The sequence below is a fragment of the Schistocerca cancellata genome, chromosome 1, assembly GCF_023864275.1.
Source record: "Schistocerca cancellata isolate TAMUIC-IGC-003103 chromosome 1, iqSchCanc2.1, whole genome shotgun sequence".
NCBI classification, from domain to species: Eukaryota; Metazoa; Arthropoda; class Insecta; order Orthoptera; family Acrididae; genus Schistocerca; species Schistocerca cancellata.
The window spans coordinates 122,659,645-122,682,053 of NC_064626.1; the positions used below are offsets into that span (position 1 = coordinate 122,659,645).

The 22,409-nt window shown below is 39.3% G+C and overlaps 1 protein-coding gene across 2 annotated transcripts in view; it reads left to right on the forward strand.

Moving 5' to 3' along the window:
- Positions 1–7,574, forward strand: part of LOC126166778 (GTP-binding protein 1) — a 153,248-nt gene extending 145,674 nt beyond the window's left edge. For both annotated transcript variants that reach the window (XM_049920430.1, XM_049920431.1), the window contains exon 13: positions 7,152–7,574. In XM_049920430.1, coding sequence (XP_049776387.1) covers positions 7,152–7,361 — 210 coding nt within the window. In that variant the 3' untranslated portion in view covers positions 7,362–7,574. The remainder of the gene's footprint in view (positions 1–7,151) is intronic.
- The last annotated feature ends 14,835 nt before the right edge of the window (positions 7,575–22,409 follow it).

The following is a 22,409-nucleotide window of genomic DNA, read 5'->3' on the forward strand; positions in this document are numbered from 1 at the left end:
TACCGATGAAGCAAGGGGTAGAGAGACCAAGGCACAGTAGTTGAGGGAGTAACATGTGTACCTACTGTGCAAGCCGCTGTACACACCAATATTAGCAGTTTTCTGTCCTATTACATTCATGTACTAAGCAAGAGAACACAACTGTCTGTCTGCCTCTTTATGTGCTCTGATCTCCTTATCCTATTCTTGTGACTTCTGTGTGATATGTGTGATGGTATCAGCAGAATAGTCCTACAGGTCTCCATGAATATTGGTTCACTAAATTTACCCCATGTCTTTTTTCAGAGATGCCAGTTTATTTTTCCCATATATCTCTGTTACACTTTCATATGGGCTATACAAATTTGTTACGTTTGTAACAGTACATCCCTGAAATTGTGTAGTGTTTGGTGTCAGAGTTCCATGATAAGGACTCCAAACAATGGAACAGTATCCTAGTATTTATCACACTACAATTCTGTATGCTGTTTCATTACAGGTGCACTATACTTTCCCAGATCCCTTCCAACAAATCTAAGTTTTCCACTTGCCATTCCTAATACTAATTTTATACGTTCATCCCATTTCATATAATTTTTTGTTTTGTGACCCATAAATATTTATATGATGTGACATGCTCAAAATGCACACCATTAATCTTGCCAGTGGATAAAATAGAGTTCTTTCTCTTTGTTATAAGCACTGTCTTGCATTTATCTACATTTAATGAGAGCTGCCATTCATTCCACCAAGTGGAAAGTGGCCAAGTGTTTCTGCATTTCCTTATCCATGTAGCAACAGCACTGTCAACAAACAACCTGTTTATATATCCTGAGAACATTACGTGTTCTATTATCTTTCCATGGGGCACACCCTTCGTTTCTTTAATTTCTGTTGCACAATAACCAGCACTGTAACCCTGGGAAATCTGGAGAAAATGCAGGAATTTTTTCATTGGGGAAACATCCAGGAAGAACCCAGACACTTCTTAGAATTCTGGGATTTACAATTGCTTTAGTTTTCAGTTCAATTTTAGTAATTTTGATTGGTTAGAACTGATAATCTAGCAAAGAATTTTACTTTAGCCTTTCACTGCAGAATAATAACTCAGCAATAAAACATGAATGAGAGAATAACACGAAATAAAACTTTAGTTACAAAGAAAATGTGCCATTTACAGTGACAAAACACAGTGCACACACAGCCATCTGCTGACAGCAAAACATGTCAAAGTATTTACGTGTAACAACAGACTGCTCTTGATGAACATGATGTTACAACGGTTTACATCTAACAAAAACAAACAAACACTGTCCGAACAGGCCTTGAAGGTACAACAGTACTGACCAGCTGCTGTGTCATCCTCAGCCTTGAGGCATCACCGAATGTGGAGACAGAAGGACATGTGGTCAGCAGACATCTCTCGTGGCCATTGCCAGTTTTCTTGACTGGTGCTGCTAGTTCTCAATCAAGTAGCTCCTCAATTGGCCTCACGAAGGCTGAGTGTGCCCTGCTTGCCAACAGCACTTGCCAGACCTGGATGGTGACCCACCGAAGTGCTAGCCAAGCCCGACAGTGCTTAACTTTGGTGATCTGACAGGAACTGGTGTTACCAGTGTGGCAAGGCCGTTGGTTTACATTTCTAACAGGTCTCAGGAAAATATTGCGAATTGTGCTTTGAGAAGCGTTACTTTCAAATCAAATTTCCCTGTAGGTAAGATAAATTATGTTCCATGTGAGAATGTATGATGAATTTCTGAAATCAAGGAGCATTTGACTCTCATTCAGAACTTAATACTTTGAGGTCCAGCTACTCAGCAAAATTTTGGACCCAGAAGACCACCCATTTATGCCATTATTTAAAATTTCACTTGCACATTTGTGTTTGATATATCTTAAAGGGTAGTACACAGTAAAATAGACCAACATTATGTGTGAAAGCTTAGTGTTTATGGTAGCTGTACTGTATGTATATTAATTTACACCATTAACTTGTGTGTTCGCGCCACTTATCACTGATGTTACTATTCGTTGACTACATCATGTGTCCCATCCTCTGAGTATCTGCTGCCATTGGCTGCTGAGATCACATGATGTAAGCTATGTTTGGTTGACAAAAGTGTATCATAATCTCGTTTTCAGTGCTTCGGAAGCTGCCGTGCTGTATTTGGTGTAATTCATATTTATACTTTCATAATATGAAAATTTACAGTGCACATCAAAGAGCTGTCCGAAATGTGTTTTTTGCTGGGTTTCTTTTCCTAAAGTGCAGGAAAGTTCTATGTCGGTGTATAAAACCTGTACCATACAAAAGATTGATAAGTTTTATGGCTCCTAGGGAAAGTATATTGTCGCTTAACATGGGGAAAAAGTGTATTTTCACCCAGGAAAATGTGTATTTTTAACCGGAAAATTCAGTAAAAATCCAGGATTTTTCCCCCCCTTGTTCGCATATACGCCCTGATAACATACTAGGTTCTGTTAGTAAGTTATTCGTGGTGCAAGTCATATATCTATGAAGATACTCTGTATAATGGTATCTTGGTCAGCAATTGACCGCATGGTATCATGCCGAACAGCCTACCTGTTCACCTGAATCTACTGCTTGCAAGCTCTGGTGGTGTATAAAGCAGGCTGTGTTCCACATGAGTAGTTTCTCATAAGTGTCAGCTGATTCTTTAAGAGGAGTTTCTTCTCCTAATGAAACATAGTAACGTTTGAGCTGAGAATCCTGCAACAGATGAATATAAGTGATACTGGTCTGCAACTCTGTGCATCAATTGTTTCATCCTTTCTGTAAACAGTTGTGGCCTATACTCTTTTCCAGTCATGTTGCTGTTTGCTGTGCAAGAGATGTTTGATGAATTTGTCGAAGAAAAGAGAATCTGCTGTGGATTCCGTGTAAAATCTAGGTGGAATTTAGTGTGGGCCTAGTGCTTTGAAGAGTCTTAATTTTTTCCAGTACTAGGATGCTTCTATCAATATCTGTCGTTTGGGAGTCTGTCTGCTATTCAAACATTACTGCACAAATAATCAGAGAAGTAAGATAGAAATTACTCCCTCAGGCACTTTCCTTATTAAGCTGATCTGTTGCAGACTTGAACAACTAAACTACATCTTCGTGAAGACGTTTCACTCGCTTTCTTTATATCCTGAAATGAGAAATATCATTAACAAAATATTTATTGTCCTTCCCACAGCAGTACTCCATCACTCGAGTAACATCCCTGTAAATCCTCGTGACCATTTTCATTCTCCTACCCCTGTTCCTGTTGTCCCCCCTTCCTACCTCGACATTAAATAAATATTTGACACTGAAACTTGCTGTTTCACATTTTTCTTCTTGCGCTATTCTTATCAGCCTCATTCTCTCTCTCTCTGTGTCTCTTCAACTGTTTACTGACAAGGAAAGGTTCCCATTGGTGGGATCTACTGTGTGAAATCATGTATACGGTGATGTAGGTTAAGGTCCAAAGTTTCACACCGTGCAGCCATTCACCATGGTGGGCCCTCATTTGCAAGTAACTGACAAAAAGAAAGAAATCGGAATTTCATGTGATGCTCTTCAGCTATAAAAAAGACACATTTAACAGACTGGTTGCGCAGTGTCATGGTTAAGTTACAGACCTCATGTGCAAAAGGTTGTGGGTTCAAATCTGGATTAAATGAATTTTTTTATTCCTAGTCCTTTGTCACATAATTTTAATCAACACAGTAACTTTTTCATATGGCTGTCATTTTTTCTTCTTGTCATTCTTTTTCCACTTGGAAGCTTAGTGCATGGGATTTTCATTATTTTTATGTATTAACTTCGATTTGATTTCTTCCATTTTATTATCATAAATTTTTTCCATATTATTGCATTAATTAATGATATTTCTCATTTTGTTTTATTTAATTTTATTTATAATCTCTACTTCAATTTAAATCTTCATCTGCATAATTTTGTCCGTTGTGAAATAAGAATTAATGTTTTTAATGTTTTTATGACATGAGCCATCAAAAAAAATGTACATCTTCCAATGATACATACGTTTTTGACACAATTCTGCAGTCAGTGCAAATAGGCCTTTTGTTTTTCAACCGATAGATCAGCAGTTTCAAATGTTTAAATATTACATCTGCATCTACATCCATACTCCGCAAGCCACCTGACGGTGTGTGGCAGAGGGTACTTTGGTACCTGTGTTGGTCCTCCCTTCTATTCCAGTCTTCTTTGAAGACTGCTAGATAAATAAAAATAATTAAATTCATATGCACAAAGATCCCAAGTGGAAAAAGAATGATAGGAAGTAAAAATGAGAGCAACTGTTAAAGCTAATATATTGACTAAAATGATATGATAAAGCAGTGGAAGTAAACAAATTATGTTTAATCCAGTTGACTGAATAAAAATGATGATCAAATTCATTTTGATAAAGATTTTAAAATAAAAGTTTCAAAGCACCTGATGAGATTCAAACCCACCACCTTTTGCACATGAGGCCTCTACCTTAACCATTATACTGGGCAACCAGACTGTTAAACATCCGTTTTTTAAAACTCAAGAGCAGAATACAAAATTCTGAAATTTTGTATCATCAATTACTCGCAAACAAGAGCCCATAGGGATGAATGATAGCAGGGAGTAATATCTGGGACCTTAAACTTCGTCACCGTATAGATGCTTTCAAAAAGTCAATCCCACCACTGGGGACCTCTCCTCGTAAGTGGTATTCTTCTCTCTCAAACTTACTTTTTGTAAACATGTCTGTTGGTGCCAAAAGTGTTAATGTACAGAGCCACAACTTTTTTGAGCATCTATTTGCTGCAAAAGTTTTTCCTATATGGTGAGTAGTTGTGGGCTGTAACCCCATATTCTGATTTTCATTCAGAAGTGTTCAGCCTTGTTTAAATATGATGCACAGATACCGTAGTTACTTCATAACTCTTATGGTAAGTTGGGATAATTCAGCGTAATAATAAATGACGTATGAAGCACATCGTAGCACAAGTGTATACACGATTTATAAAGAATGAATTGGTGTTACTCATTATTCTGGAAGAATAGTTTTGTGGAACATTCACTGCCTTTCTTTATCTTAACTCATTGGAACAGAATTGCATGTCTTCTATCCACAATTTTTATGGCTTTCTTCTGATATATATGAAATGTTTATTTTTATTTTCTTGTAAGCATTTATTTTATGTATTGTATTGTATTGCACTTCACATTATTAGCCAATATGCCGAATGTGTGTTTACTGCACGCTGTGGTGTCCTCTGCATGATATGCAAGCTCACCAGACAAAAGGTTACTCACGTCTCTCCTAAAAGTGCAAGTCAGTTCCCTAAGCACAGATAACAGGTGTGCTTCCCTGTGACATGGAATGTACTGAGTAGGAGACATTGATGTCCACTTTCCTGGCACATCAGTCCATATATTTTGACTAAAATTCATGAATAGTCTCCCACAGCTTTGGCACATTGCTCTGGGTAATGTAAAATATTTTCAGTAGAGTTCAAATGTGGAAACTTTGCATGGCACTCCAGATGTGGTCTTGCTTCTGAGCACCCTTCACCATAAAGTCACAATTTTATCCTGGTGGAAGATAGGCCCAGAAATGGTAGAATCTCAGACAGCATTCACCAGCAACTCAGTGTGGCATTTTTGACTCACGGCATCTTGACCAAAGAGCTCATTTCTGCGTAACTAAAACATGTGTAGAATATCATAAAATGTCCATAGGTTTGCACCACTAGTCAGATGCAATTCCTCCAGAAGGCTTATCATGTGGTAAATGTGGTGTCGCACATAATTTGTGAGTGAACAGAAATATGACTGATCTCTTCGGATAACAAGTATTCAGCTTCCTACACTCAATTGTTGTTGTACTTTAGGTCAGGGTGATATCGCAACTTTGTGGGCAAGTGAGAGCAAGAGTCTTTTACTTGTAATTTCACTCCAAATATCCATCTTACATAATATGAGCTTGTCTGTTAATTTGGAAACAGATAAACAAAACCTGTTGTTAATGTCCTCCACAATTCCTACTTGCAGTAAAGGACACTTTTAGACACAAACTGTAAATCACTGGTGATCCCTTCTTCTTTGTGTGTGTGTGTGTGTGTGTGTGTGTGTGTGTGTGTGTGTGTGTGTGTGCGTGCGCTTGTGTGTGTTTGTGTTTGTTTGCCACTTTGGTGAACTGAGAGGACAGTTCATTGTAATATACCCATGAAATCCTCCATTTTCTTCATTAACTAACTTTCGGTATGCCCAATGTCAGTTGTTCCCTTTTGACTCTGTTCCATCAGTATTGCATCCCATGTTACAGTGCCATTAGCTTTGACTTGCCAGGTAACTATTATTTTCTCTGGGAACTTATTTAGAGTCAAATAATTAAAAAAAAAAAAGCACGCTGTTACATTGGTATTGCATTCCATGTTAACGAGCAAAGTTGGTATTAGCTTTACATGCTTTGTGACTAATATTTTGTCTGGGAGCTTATTTAGATTCAAACAAAGAAGTACACAGACCATGTTGGAATGTTGTAGTTATGACATACTTCATCAGTTTCTGACCTCTCTTAACACATTCCAGTTATGGCCTGTGGGATATATGGGTGGTGTAAGCCGACTTGATTGCTCAGTTTCATTGGGAGACAGTTTGATAGTTGCTGTCCTTTTTATAATTCATGAAACATTGATTCTTTCAAAATATCATTAATCTGAAGAGAAGTGTAATGTACAGATATCAAGTTAAAAGATTCACTAAACTTACTTCAGTAAATAGTTTATGGTGTTCTCCTTTATGTACCAGGAAACAGTACTCAGAATGGTGTTAAACGTCTGCCAGTGCAGAGTCACCGGAAGATGCTAAACAGAATCCTCCAATGCCTATTTTAAACGTGATCCTCATATATCCACATCTCACAGTTCAGCAAATGCTGTGGAAATATATGACAGCAACCATAGCAAAGGAACCACTTCCAGAGCATCATTTACATGTTATGTTTTTTAAACACATCAAGCACATTGTTTATAGTCTTTAAATTGTATGTTTCTCTCAAGTGATGTAAATATGTGATCTGCATATCAGATTTTAACGACTGTAACTCGCCAATATCAAAATGTGAACACTGACGATCGTACTGCTTGTTGTTGTGTTCATGAGGTATTCTGTTTCTCTGCAGGTTTCACCAGTCCACAGAGCAGATGCCGACTCGCCATTTGAAGTGTCTGCTGATAAGAGAGAGAATATGGCACAGCGAAGTGGCAGGAAGAGTAGGGGGAGGAGGGGTGGCCGAGGGAGATCGGGGGGAGGAGGAACGGGAACAGGAACAACACCAAAACCTCTTGCAGAGCAGAATCCTGTGATTGCTGGTCGGAGTGCAAAAACATAGATAGGCTTTGGTGCCAATGAAGATATTTATTATCTCAAAAAGTTTTTGATGATGCCTTCAGGTGAATATGAACTGTCAAGAAGTACAACTTCTTAATTTGTCCTTTTCTGATGAGATTTCAGTATTTAAATATGTGATCTAGTGTTTGCTTTCAGGTTGAAACAGGATGTCATACACCTTTTTGTAATGACAAAAATACATTAATTGGTTGTATTTTAACATCCTCATTGATACAATCCCACATACAGGGTGCGCAAGAGTCACTGGACACTGGGTACTAATTTAAACAAAATATTGAATTTATGTCTTATTACAAATACAGATAATACTAAACAATTATTTTTCATGTTCGAATTGTTTTCCGTCTTCATTAATACATATTTGTAGTCTTTTTGGAACACCATTACATGCTCTATTGCATAGTGTGGTATCGCTACCCAAATCATGAAATGTAGCTGTTAGTTCAGCAATGATCTAAGGCTTTTGAGAATAAACAGAGTTTTTGTGACACCCCATAGGAAAAAATCCTTGGGCATGATAGCTGGTGAACATGGAGGAATGTCAATGTCTCCCCTTTGACCAATCACTTTTCTTCAGAAATTTTCATTTAAGTAATCACATACTGCAATGGCATAATGTGGTGGGGAAACATTGTGGTGAAAGTAAATTTCTTGAAAGTTTTCAGCACATATCATTAGTTCTGGTACCATGTAATTCCGAAGCATATTCAAATAATTATTTGCTGTTGCTGTTCCTCCAAAAAGATATGGTTAAAGTGCACCAGATGACGATATTGCCCCCCCCCCCTTTCCGTCCCCACCCCAAACACTCACACCAGGTTGATTTAGTAGTTGGCGTAACAAAAGATTTGATTGTCAGTATACCAATGGTGGTCAGTCATTAAGAACTGCAGTAGTGCCATTTTTATGAAATGTTTTTAAAGCAAAAATTCTTTCTTCTTTCATTAACGTTGTGACACTTTGGAAAACTACAGCTGTAAACACATCTCATGGATCATGCTTTCAACAATTCACCAGTTTGATTATTGTGTTTGTTTTGTTTGTCATTGCACTGTGTTTGTCATTGCATTGTATTCCACCTTGACAAGGTGTAATTATCATCATTTTGGTAATAACGGGTTAAAACTTTTTAGTGTGTTTCGTCTTGCTGTTACTTTTTTTTTTTTTTTTTTTTTTTTTTTTTTAACCAGCTGTCCAGTGACTTTTGTGCCACCTTGTACTCATGATATTTCAACATGGCTACGTTTGATACTAGGTATCACTTTTGTAGTTGGAGAAACATGGAAAACAAAAAATGTATTGTTTAGCTAGCACAAGGATGAAAATTACGAATAGTTTGTTAGCTTGAGTACTACTCACTACTAGTAATGATGTTGATTCAAAGTAGTGAATCCTAAATATGTCTCAGGTTAATATGAAACTTCAGATGTTTTACTTTCATGCACATTTTTTAATACATTAGTGTTCTTTGTTGTGGTATATTATATAGAATCTTTTTATGCAATTTGAAATCCGTAATTTTCATACTGAATAGTTTTTTAAAACTCTGCATGTCACTGTGACTCATGTAGAGTGTACCGATACTAGCAGGAAAGAAAACGTGACCCTGTGTGATTTATGTTGTAGCAGGCATACACAAGGTATTGGTCACACTGCGCTCAGAACAGTTGTGGTGGAGGGGGGGGGGGGGGGGCAGCTTTTGCTCTGAGCACCGGTAGCATCAGCATTGTTGAATAAGTGCACCTTTTGTTTTGTGACCTCGTCATGACACGCGATGGGTGATTCAGTCAAACAATGTTGGAAAATCAAGTTTTGCACAAAACTGAATAAAAAGCCTTCCGAGAATCACACAATGTTAAAGCAAGCCTACGGGGAGTCTGCGATGAGTTATGTGCAAGTTATGAGGTGGGTGAAGAAGTTTGAGGATGGCCATGAAGGGGTGAACTCTGTAAGAGCATCAACAAGCAGAAATGAAGCGAATGTGTATTGTGTTCGTTAATTGTTGAATAATTCTGTCCACCAATTGAGTGTTCAGTTTTTAGCTGACACTCGACAGTCTGAACATTCCAAAAAGTTCCATGTTCAACATTGGTACAGAGGAGTTACACATGAGAAAGGTGTGCACCAAGCTGGTCCCTAAAATTCTGTCGGGCGAATAAAAGGCCAGTCAACTGTTGGTCGCAAATGAACTGTTGGAACGTGTGGACATTGAACCGGATTATTTGGACAGTGTTATTACTGGTGATTAGACATGGACCTTTGTGCACAGCACAGAAACAAAGCACCAAAGTTTCGAATGGGGTACCTCAACATCCACTAAACCCAGGAAGGTGACGATGAACAAATCCAAGGTGAAAACGATGCTAATTGTCTTCTTTGACTGCGGTGTGGTGCACAAAGGATTTGTACCCCAAGGACAGACCGTTAGTTCTCTTTACTACATCGATGTTCTGGAAAGATTAAGAAAAAGGGTCCTACCAGTGTGAAAAGATGTTGCCACTGCCTGGCTGCTGCATCACCACAACATGTCCAGCCACACGTCTGCATGTCCGTGAGTATCTGTCCAAGAACAGCTTGGCAATGCTGCTGAAGTCACACTACAGTCCCGAACTCTCTCCGCTGGAGTTCTTCCTGTTCCCCAGGATTAAAACTGCGCTCAAAGGATGCTGAGAACATTGAGGACATTCAAAAGGCTGTGACAATGCTCTTAAATGAGGTACTGGTTGAAGGCTTCCAGGGGGCTTACCAATCATGGGTGAAATGATGGAAAAAATATATAGATGCTAATGGTAACTACTTTGAAGAATTTTAAAGCTTTGTTCATATATCACCAAAATATATAAAAAAAATTCATGACTGTTTGTTCACATCTCATGTTTTTTCAATGCAGAGAAGGGTGGTGGACAGACTGTAGGCTGTGCAGGTGAAAAGGTTTTTGTTAAAATCATAAAAACAGATCATGTGCTAATAGTAACTGAGTGCTATGGAGTATATTCAGTTTGAAAATTACAGCTGCTGTCGCACTGCAGTTAAAAGATCTTCATTGGAATTTGGAAGAAAGCAAGACTATGTTACAATGTGCTGCCACCGATGAGGCCGTTAGAGACTGTGCACAAGCTCAGGTTTTAGGAAGGAAATAGGTAGTGCTCTTTAAAAGGAACTGTCCCAGCATCCACATTAAATTATTTACAGGGCGCTCATAAAAAAAGCATAAATGTGGTTGGCTGGTTGGGGACTTCCATCATTGTCCTCCAAAATGCAAATCAGATGTGTTACCACTGTTTCAGCTCACGTGGCTTCGACTATGAAGATATGGGAGTCACCTCAGCTAAGTAGTGTAGATAAGAGAAAAAGGTAATGCGTGTATTTAATTTTTTTATGTAGCTGATTTGCAGAACAGACTGTACACCCTCTTGGGGGTGCAGTCTTACCTGGGGGACAGGAGAAGGTAATTATTGCAGCCCCAGATGCGCATCAGAGGGGAAGGAATGTGCAGAGGTAAATAAGACCAAGCCATGTAATGTCTGCTTGAGGCAGTGGCTTGGAACAGTGGCAGTGGCAGTGACTGCGGCTCAGAGTCCCTCAATCTCAAGATAGGTGAACCTGTGGCACGGTTTGATCAACGGCAGTGACAGTTGGATCTATTCTGGCTTGAGTTGTTTGTTTGTTGTTGCATCAGTGAAAATGCGATAGACAAAAAAGGTGATCTGTCTGTAAAATTTAAGTAGTAAAATTTCTTGCATATTCTTTCCCTGAAAGAATTCATCGCAGGTGGATTTGACAATATCAATGGAACTTGAAATCTAAGGATAACATATTTTAATTTTCTGTAACAATTCAAATCTTGAAATGTGAGTACAATTGTTAAGTAACCCTGTGGGACTATGATTGATGACTCAGGACTGGGGCAGTGGTAGTGTTACAGAGGTAGCCAAAGTTGGTTTCGGAGGCAGTTTCAAGGGGTACAAGCAACTGAAACACCCATACGACAAGGACTAGATTATATTTTGAAAATAATCAGCACATGTTAACAGTTTTATTTTTTTTATTTTTAACTGATAAAGGAAGTCAATGTGTGGCAACAGTGTCTCAACATAGCAAAATAATGTGAACATATGACAGAACTGTTCAATGATTAAGGTGGATAATAAAATATAGAGGATTAAGTAGTAAAACAAAATGGAGCTGAAAAGGGCATACTAGTTAATTTTGAGATAACAATGAGTGTGTAATGTGTAATGTACAAGAGTAATGTACACTATGTGTTAGTAGCACCTAAGCTAGACATAGGGAGCCAAGTTATAACTATAGAGAGTCACACTAAAACACAGAGTGACATGCAATGAAAAAAAGATGTCAGATTTATGGCTGGCATTGTATGATGAAGGTCAATTGCCCTCAACAGACAAGCTATTATTCATAGTGAATGGATCAGTGGGGGAGAAGTTCTGTCCAGGAAGTGGTAATATCAGACTAACACGCTTAAAAACCTGTAAGTCATGGGGGCAACTTTACAACAGTGACATATATGCAAAACTTATACAAAATTTTTAGCTAATTAGGGCCTGATTAGACAAAAATGCACAACAGAATCATCAGTATGGATATAAACTAGAATGACATAGGAAATTCTTACAGACTCCTCCACCTAAGACTCAAGAAAAAAAAAAATTGTTTTCATCCATAGACTAAATTGTACGGAGGGGCAGAACATAAATTATAGTGATCAGAATGCATTGGTTGCTGTGTAACAGTTTTACTTGGTATTGCCTTTTATGCCAACAGATTCTTTGTGTTGAGCTAGATACACAACAAGAGATAGTATATTGCTACTTTTATACTTGGTTAAGTGATCAAAATAAACTCTCTGTCTCACCGAGTTGCCACACTGGGCTCCCATTCAGGAGGATGGTGATTCAAACCCACATCTGTCCATCCAGGTTTAGGTTTTCTGTGATTTTCCTAAATTGCTCCAAGCAATGCCAGGGATGGTTCCTTTCAAAGGGCATGCCCGACATCATTCCCCATGCTTGTACTCCATCTCTAATTACCTTGATGTTGATGGTACATTAAACCCAATTTTCCTTCCTTTTCCTCTTTCTCTGTGTCATGTCTGCATTGTTCTACTGAACTCTCTTCGAAATAAAATTAATTTTTAGCCAGGTGCGTCACTGTGCTGGAATTTATCCCAGGTGGCAACTACTTGATCTCAGAAGGGGAATGCATTTTGCATCAATAAACAGCCTCATAGGGAGTTAAATCTGTCGTAGGATGAAATCACGTATGGCAATAGACGATTCCTGTCAAAAAGTGAGCTGTTCACATAACATGTCATTTCCGTTACTCTTAGGGTGAAGCAGCATAGTTACCTGCTTCTTTATTTTAAGTAGTTGACATACCTGTACAACAAAATTGGAATAAAGCTTGCTCTTCGATCTGTTATAATGGTCTCAGGACTTCCAAATGGTAATATTGAATGAGTGATGAATGCTTTAGTAACTGTCCCAGTGCTCATGCCATCAGTTGGTATCCTAATAATACAACGAGAGAAATGGTCAGTGATCAATAAAACATATATGTTATTTTTGGCTATTGTGGGAAATGGTCTAATATTGAGTGTTATGATTTCTGTAGGTTTTGCTGTGTCAAGTAAAGTTTGAAGGGGTATATTTAGTTTTTGTCCTCGTGCTCCCTTAAGCCATTGCCACACAGATCATGCTTTCGAACATGGAACGTTGAGCATGCCGAGTTTCTGACGTCATAGTGTGGAATAGCACATTTGGCAGTCTTTCTAAACATGCAGAGCAATATCTAGAATGTCAGATATTTTGAACATGTGTTTGAATGTTGACCAGAGACATAGCAGAAAGCTACCTACGTCACATGCACACCATCTCCCTTCATTACAGAGCAAGAGGAGCCATATTGGCTGTCAGTTGAAGCTCATATGTATGTACGCCCTTTCTGAGCGCCAGCCAAGTGGGCGTATTTCAAAAACCTGTTGTTAATTGTATGATTCGGCATCATATTTATGGTTAAAGAATTATTGTAACTTGCATATTACGAGAGTATGCTGTTTGAAGGCAACAGCACATTGAGGATCCACCAAAAAGTATTGTTCTTGATACAGTTTCTTATAATTAAATTTCAGTTGGTAACATAGCTACAGTTAACGCTTTCAGGAGATGTAACATAGTAAGTATAGTCATTAACAACTTGTGGTCAGTCTAGTACAGTGAGTAGCATCACAGATTCGTAAGTGAAAGTGAGAAGTGCTAATGGTTTGTGTCCAACTTCATACATGTGGTTTTTTTTTTTTTTCACTGCGTTTGCATTTTAATAGGTTTTGATACTATCTTATTAGTTTAATTTAAGTACATAGTATAATATTCGATGTTATGTAAATATAAGCCCACTCTTTTTTGAGGAGTGAGTTTGTTCGATTGACTTAATCTACAGGAGAGCTAGCACTACTTCTTGTTTTAAGTTTTGTATTTCATGTGTTGTAAAGATTCTGATACAGAATAGGAAATGTGATCAAATAAGAATGATCCTAGGGTTTTACTAAAAAGTATGGAGAGCTATTGTAAAGTTGTATCGCACTGTTTGTAATGGAACTTTTATAAGCAGATGACCTTATTGAGTGGACGTGGTACTTTCTTTTTTGCTGCTATATAACATGTTCACAGTTTTTATTTATGCATACTACAGGAAGAACAATATGACTAGCATATGGACAAGGGAAGAAACGTGTTAATATAGGAATTTTACACCCATCCATTTTGTAAACAATGTGATTTGTCATACAGACAACAATTGCCGCAGGAGCATGTGATCACATGTACCCTGTTTGGGGCTCATGTACCGTATGCACAAGCCACATTGTTTCTGAGTATTGAGCAGCACATTGAACTCGGCACGCTCAGCGTTGTCGTTCTAAATCATGGTCTGTGTGCCGATGGCTTTAGTGCAAGGAAGTCAATTATAAATGTAATTTTGTACATCTCTCATTCATTGTTGCCTGCAATGCATGCTTGCATAGCACTTTTCCCATTATACACTCCTGTATCCTATCATGACATTGTAGCTGTTTGCGTTTTTGGATAGCCTTTCTTACTGCTATCCATTCGTCAAGAGGTGTTTCCTTATATAAAACAACTCTATTGTAATAAAATCTGGAAAGTAGCCAATTTCTTACACCCAGCATCAGTTTCTAGTGCCTTTTTTATTCCTCAGTAAGCATGTTGTTTACTTGCAGGATCTTAATTGACATGCTGAAGAAAACTGCATTCTGATTTGACGTCTCAGGTTTGTGTCTGACTATATAGTCATATTCAGTGAGTTTTAAGGTCCATGTAACAAGTCTGCTGCTGGGATCCTACAAACTCAATACCCATAGTAAAGCCACATGATCGATAATTACTATGAACTGTTGCAGATATAGGTAACACTGAAAGTAATGAGTGCCGAAAACAAGTGCCGAAAGTTTTTTTTCTGTAGTTCTGTAGTTGTACTCATCATGACCCATCAGATGCGATGCATGAACAATTGCTTTTTCTTCACTTCTTGTATTTGACTCAAAATGTAGCCAACAGCGACATTGTTAGTGTAATGTCCCAGACACTGGCAGCGGGGACCACAGTCAAGCCAGCCAATGCCCTGACAGCTCAGAAGCGTCAGCAGACATGGCTTTCACAGTTGTGCTTCTGCATGACGGATGTGACACAGACTCCAGTTGCATGATCAACCGACCTACCGATTATACCATGCCACACCAGGCCATTGACCCCGCCTCAGATGTTTCAACATGGCCTCGTGCAAGAGATCTTCCTCAACTGTCAGCATGTGGAAATGGGATTTAAATATTCAGGACCAGCCCATCAGCAGGTAGTCACATCTGGACCATTTGATGATGCACAGTCTTTGTCAGTCATCAGTCATCTATGTCATTGCCTGTGCTGGGCTGCGAATCAACAACTGCTGCCTGAGTGCCCAACCTGGGCCAACGGACTTCACCTTGCTGTTGCGCCACCACCCAGCCACCAACAGCCACTAACCACCAGTCTACCGTGCTAGACAGGCAACTGCTATCTTCTAAGGGGAATGCTTGCATTGGCATACTATGTTGGTGTCAGAATCTCTATTGGAGCTAGAAATGGTTGTTCAATGGAGTCTTGAAGAGAAGAAAGTGCAGCAGTGGCATTCAATGCAAATTTTCAAGTAAGTTCCAGTGATTGTCTCATTGTGTTTGTTCTTTACTTTACTGTTTGGGTATACTGTACACTTGTGGTGATGTTTGTTCTTTACTTTTCTGTTTGGGTATACTGTACACTTGTGGTGATAGTGACAAATGAAATGGCTATTCCTGAGAAAGCAACAACCCAGGAGAGAATTCAGCATCTATTAAATGAAGTAGCTAAGGTTATAGCTGACAATGTAGTTTTGTGCAGAGAATTGAATTGTTTGAAGAGTGAAAGAAGAGAAGGGTCATCTTCAGGCATATGTGCACTTATCCTTGATGCTGGTATAGCCTCATTGATAGCTCCATTTTCTGGTAAATATGGTGGAGATACTTTTGTATTCATAGATAATTTGCACATGGCCATGAAATTAGGAAGTTGGAGTGACAAACAGCTCATTTAAAATTGATAGGGAATACCAGGACATACATGATGTGCAATAAGAAACTCCGGGAAGCTCAGTCCTTCATAGACTTTTAGGAAGGGTTAGTGGATCATTACAGAAAGAATACCTCGCAGCATTATTATGAACAACTTAATGGAGTAGTGCAGAATTAAGGGGAATCAGTAGAGGGTTTTGTGGACCACATCAGGCAAGTCACTGGCAGTTGATGCATTTTTGCGGGGCCTGCTGCCCTAAATATCATGGAAAATACACATGGAGTTGCCAAGAACCCTGGATGGGGCAGTGGCAACTGCAGTATCTTAGAATGAAATTGGTTCTGTAACTAGACTAAGGGTAGTGTTTGATGCGGAGATTGTATGTTGTAGGTGTGGTGCTCCAAGCCACATTCAGTGTTTCTGTATAAATTCAGAATTTCAGAAGTGCAGGCAAGTGAGGCACTCTGCTCAAAAGAATACACTGTTGCATAGGTGGTGGAATCACGATAACACTTGTGCCCCTGTTCATCTATGAGATACCCCATTTGCAAAATCAGTCTCAGACATTTGTCTGTTCGTCTATGTAAAGGAATGGTCACATAAGTTGTTGTTGGATACAGGATCATAGGTACCTGTAGCTAGCCAGAGTATATAGAGTACAGTGAATTTGAGGTCATCACACTGTTGGCTAAGTGGTGTGGGTGGTAAAAGCGTGAATTCTCTCGGTTCCACACTATTGAGTTTTGAGTGGGAGGGAGAGACTTCTGAATTTGTGTGGAAGTTCTGCCTTCCATGGGCATTTGCTACGATGTCACTCTGGGTCTGGATTTCCTGAGTAAACATCTTGCCATAATTGTTCTGCAGCAGCACATGATAAGAGCTGGATGAGACATTGTTCGGTCTCAGTTTTACAGCTGAAAGAGCTGAACTGGTGTGATACCAAAAGTTACAGGAAGGCTGATCCGGATGAACATAGGAGATGATCTGGTTAATACTGTATGTGTTGTAGAGCCCTTGCCAGAGAACAAGACACTGGATTGGGTGCAGTGCTTTGTACAGCACAGTTTGTCGTATGTGCAAGAGTTAGATGGCAGGTGGGTAGTGCCCTTCAGTATATATAATTTTGGTTCAGAAATGGTGAGGCTAGCAAAAGGAAATCTGGTAGCTAATTTAGAGGTTTTAGAAGATGAAATAGAAATAGATTTCAATGCAGAATACCAGAAGCTGGGACAATCTGCCGATTCAACTGCACTGAGGGGAAAAGTGTCGCATCTGAAAGGACATGGTATAGGTACGGAAGAGCTGTTAGAAGAACATGGAGGATTTTTTAATCTGCCAGGGCCCCATTCCTTGCCCAAGGAGTGAAATTATTTCACTGCTAATAGAACTAAAAGCAAGATGAAGTAAAATGTGTGCAAATGAGAAAATACGGACTCTGTGGTTGAGAGAAAATGTAAATAGTGCAAAGTTATACTATTAGTAGAATTGGAGATTTGAAATTTAAAAAAAGTGTAAATAAACTATTGTGTGTGTGTGTGTGTGTGTGTGTGTGTGTGTGTGTGTGTGTGTGTGTGTGCGCGCGCGTGCGCCAGTAAAATTCAGGGGCAAATTTTCTTCCCAGGAACGGGGATATTGTAACGGACGAAACTATTGGGCACTCGAAGCACAAATCAAAGCCCAGAACTGCAATAAGCGTCAAAATCAGGTCATAAGCCATGGACATCAGCCACAGCTGATCATCACCCATGCTTGATCAGCACTCCTCAGCAGTAATAAGACTTCCGTGATCACAGTTCAGGGTGTCAGTAGCCTGGGGCCAGCTTTTGAAATGTCACTCTGGCTTGACTGACTTTTGCGTCACCGATGTGCACCACCTATTATGACAGGGCTTGATCATTGCCCTGTTCCAGATAGTCCGCAGTGGCCCACAAATCCAATGCTGAAAACTACCATTTAAATGATGGCCCAGTTGAATACATCTTGTTTGACTAGCAGGGCCATGCATGGTGCCTGTTGTGTAACAGTTGTCACTACGAGTCTACTGACACAAGTCTTCCCTGTACCTTGCTGCCACCGGGACATGACTGATGGACCTCTGCCAGACTGCCCAGCCTGGATAGCTAACACCATGCAACCTGTCTGCCCCTTCTTTTGGCTGTTGGTCCAGCCTTTGAATCTGGGAAAAGTTGTCACTACCCACCGGGAATGCCACAGCGTGCTGTAGAGACAGAAGATGCTGCTGGCTGGCCTAGTTCTGCATCGCAACCACTGTATGCCCATGTAGCACCTGCGTCACCACCGTTGAGTCAGTGCACCATGTTTATGCTCCACTGTGTGAACAGCTTATCCGTATGTGCCACTCAGTGGCAGAATATTACATGAGGATGGAAACACACTTGAATGACTGTATTAGCTGGGTGGAATAATTAGAGACTTGTTTTTGTTGAGGAACCTTGTTAATGACTGAAGAAAGGACTGTGTGTGATCACTGGTGATTTGTATGCAGCTTTCCCACACATTTCAGCTGTCTCCCAAACCATCTACAGACCTTAACACACTCGCAGGAAAGGTGCGAACCCATCCTGACGTCTAAGATCTGCTCATGTTTAAATCTGGTTTCTCCACAGATGCCCCTGATCCACTACATTTTGGTGCTCAGCATGGGCTGATTCTGTATGTACCCATTATACTAGCATCAAACGACAATTTGAAAAGAAGCACTAAATCTGTGTAAGGCAAAACAGGTGAACTTCTAATAATTCCTTTGAATTTTAACATGGCATACTATCACAGTCTGCTGACCAGACAATTTTAGTAACTGTTTGAGAGGTTTTGTGGTAGCTGCATAGTTCTCCACAAAATGTCATTAGTAATTTGTTAACCCGAAAAATAATTGCAATTATTTACAGTTCCTCAGCTGTGGAAAATCGTCTACTGGATTCATCAATGAGAGATTTGGTCGTACACCATCTGCCTAAATTATACGACCTAAATTGTGCACTTGTGACTGTGCACAACAGTATTTTTCTAATTTCAGATTTAGATTAGTATCACTAACACAAGTTAGCATGTTTTTCAATTGTTCTGCGTGCTCTTTCATTGTATTTGAGAAGACAAATATGTCATCCAGATATACTAGACAAATGGTTGGCTTTAAACCTGTAAAAGTAAAACAATGTAATGTTGGTAATGTTGAAATGTGACAGAACTGTTTCAGAGGCCAAAGGACATCATTCTGAATCCATAAAGCCCGGAGGGCACAACAAAATCTGCCTTTTCCTGAATGGTAGCCATAGAGCATATCTAACTTGGTGAAGAATTTGCATTTGGACAGGTGATCAAAGTGTCATACATTATCAGTATCTGATCTCATGACCTTATTGACTACTCTCATGTCTAAACAGTTACTTTAATTTTTTCTTGATTACTGTTTTTTGGGGACTACCACTATAGGAGAACCCAATTTTTTTTCAATTACTGTTTTTTTAGGGACTAACACTATAGGAAAAGTCCATGGACAGAAAGAAAATTGAATCACTTCTGCTTCTAGTAAATCTGAAACATTTTTCTCTGCTATGCTGCACGTGATAGGGTATCTAATAAGGTGTTTGTGCTGTAGGCCTAGCATTAACATTAGGAATCTCTTGGTACGTGAAGAAGGCTGCCAGAGGCTGTTTCTTTTGTTCACATAAAGTCACAAATTTGGGTGGAACAGGGAATAACACCTATCTGCATTACACAGAAGTTCAAGATTCTTTTCAGTTTCTGCTTTTATAGGTGACATAACTGAGGTGTAATTTATGTAAACTATTCTTTCAGGATGTTCTTTTTCTGGGTATGCTGTTATCAGTATTTACTTCATGCACTTTACTGCTGAGGATGGTACCCCAGGGAATTTTAATGTCACTGCTTCCAAAATTATCTACACTCACTGGCAAAAATGTATCTCATCTGTCACACTCATTCTATATAAATTGTGCTTCATGTGCATCTTTTTACCACATATCATTTCTTGTTAATGGATCCACTAAGAAAATATCTCATCTTAAAAAATGTTTATTTGCATCTATACAAAGTATTTATCATGTACCGTATGATATTTTCTCATTTTTTTTAACTTTATTGCAATGGTAAATGGTTTAGTGGGTTGTCGGAATGTGGCCATTCATTCTGGACCCCCTTGAGTCCTTACAGTGGGAACATTACCAGAATGGCAAACATCAGCCTCTATTTGGACTTTCTATGTTCAGAAGTTAACTATACCTTGTCAGTGGCACAGAAAATTGACATTGAAATAATGTTAAAATCGTTGTCATACTTCCAAACTGCTTCGAATGTGGACTGGTACTTCCTTCTGTCTTATTTCCAGTTCCACATTTTGCGAACCTATTGGGTATACCTTTTCTCCGGATCCACTGTCTACAACAGTATGAGTAGATTTAATGAACAAAACCCTTATTTGTGTGTGTGTGTGTGTGTGTGTGTGTGTGTGTGTGTGTGTGTGTGTGTGTGTGTCCTTTTGGACATGTCTGAAAGAACAGACACTATTTTTGATCCATCAACCACTATGAATTCTGACACAAAGGAGTAACAGACATTGGCTGCGAGTGGGAATTGATTTAAACCAGTAGGGAAAGTAAAAAATTTGTGCCGGACTGGGATTCGAAACTAGGTCTTGTGGTTATTAGGCAGATACTCTGACCACTAAGTCATCTGCACACAGTGGTCTTTATGACTACATAAACTACCCTAGCACACCACCCAAATTCACAGCTTATCCACAAACTACGAATGTAGTGCCCCTCAGTCATTACACTGATTACTAACAACATTTTGCTAATTTCCCTAAGAGTTCAAGCCTGTTGTGCATCTGCACTGAAGAGATCATTGACCATCCTCACGTTGATTATATATAATTGGTTTCTGTTCGTCTTTGATACGGCAGCCACTATGAATAAAGACAAAAATGAATTATAGACATTGGATGTGAGTGGGCATTAATTAAAATCAAAGGGGAAATTTGAAAATATATAATTAACTCGAGGACAGTCATTGATCTCTTAAGTGCGGAGGCGCAACAGGCTCAAAATTTTACGGGAATCAGCGAAATGCTGTAAGTAATGGGAGTTGAGAATTGTGTCTGATGGGATGTTTGCTGGGGTAGTCCATGCACTTGTAATGACCACTATGTCCAGACGACTTAGTGGTCAGAGCATCTTCCTAGTAAGCAGGATACCAGGTTTGAATCATGGTCCAACACAAATTTTCAACTTTCCCTGTGGATTTAAATCAATGCCCACTTGCAGCTGATGTCTGTAATTCCTTTGTGACTCATTTGTATGCCCGTGGCAATGATATTGTTGATTTTACCTTGCAAAGTTATGTTTGCTGCTGAGGGAGCCCTAACCCTCTTACTGGATTTACTTTTTGGAAGGGGGAGAGGGGAATGAAAGAACTGCTCCCATTTGCATTTCCCATATTCACATTTCATCGAGCTCCTATTTTATTAGTCGAGTGATCCTGTAAAGGTGGACCATTTACTTTTTCATTTCTGATCTTTCTACAGTAGGGATATGTTGATGCCAAACACTCAGGGTCCTTGTGTCCTGGGCTTTCGCAGTGCATGCAAGACACTTTTTCTGTGATGGGTCGAATTGCTGAGCCACCTCACACAGAAATGCAGGTCATATGGCCTCCCTTAGGGTGAAGCATACTTCACCTCAGCTCCTAAGTGCTACTAAATCCCAAGAACAAATACATTCAAACAGCGAGCTTCTGTTTTGCTGAATATTACCTCATTCCTTTCATTACTTCCCCCAGTACACATGTATGATACAACAAAGCTCTCATTTGGTCAGCAAAGTGCTCTAAATCCTCTTCAGAATTTTGGTGTAGGATGGAAAGTTTGTCACTATAGAAGCTAATGCTATGTTAATCTCCATATCTCTCCAAATACCTCTCTATATCTCTGCCTTTCTATGGAATTTACGTAAGTGTGAGCCTCCACTTGCAACTTTAGGTAGGCAACTACCTTTCAACACTTTGTACCCCATGTGGACAGTTTTCCTGTATTGATTAAATTTTGTATAAAAGTGTGGACATTTTCACTTGGTTTTCGCGCATAGGTGGGAACCAGCACTCCTATTGCAAGATCAATTACGGGTCAGGATGGAACCACTGTGGGAACTCAGGAAATGGAGAAGCGAGGCTAGCTATAGGCACGTGATGGTTTGTGGTGTTGCATTTAATATCTCATTAAGGCATCTTTGCAGATCTTTATTCTTTGCCCAAAGTTGCTCCATCCTAACTAGGAATTATGGATCCATTTCCTGCTATCCTGTGATCTGTATATCTTCTACACACAAAGCTCTCAACAACTCCTCTGGTGGCATTGGACTGTGGTTTTG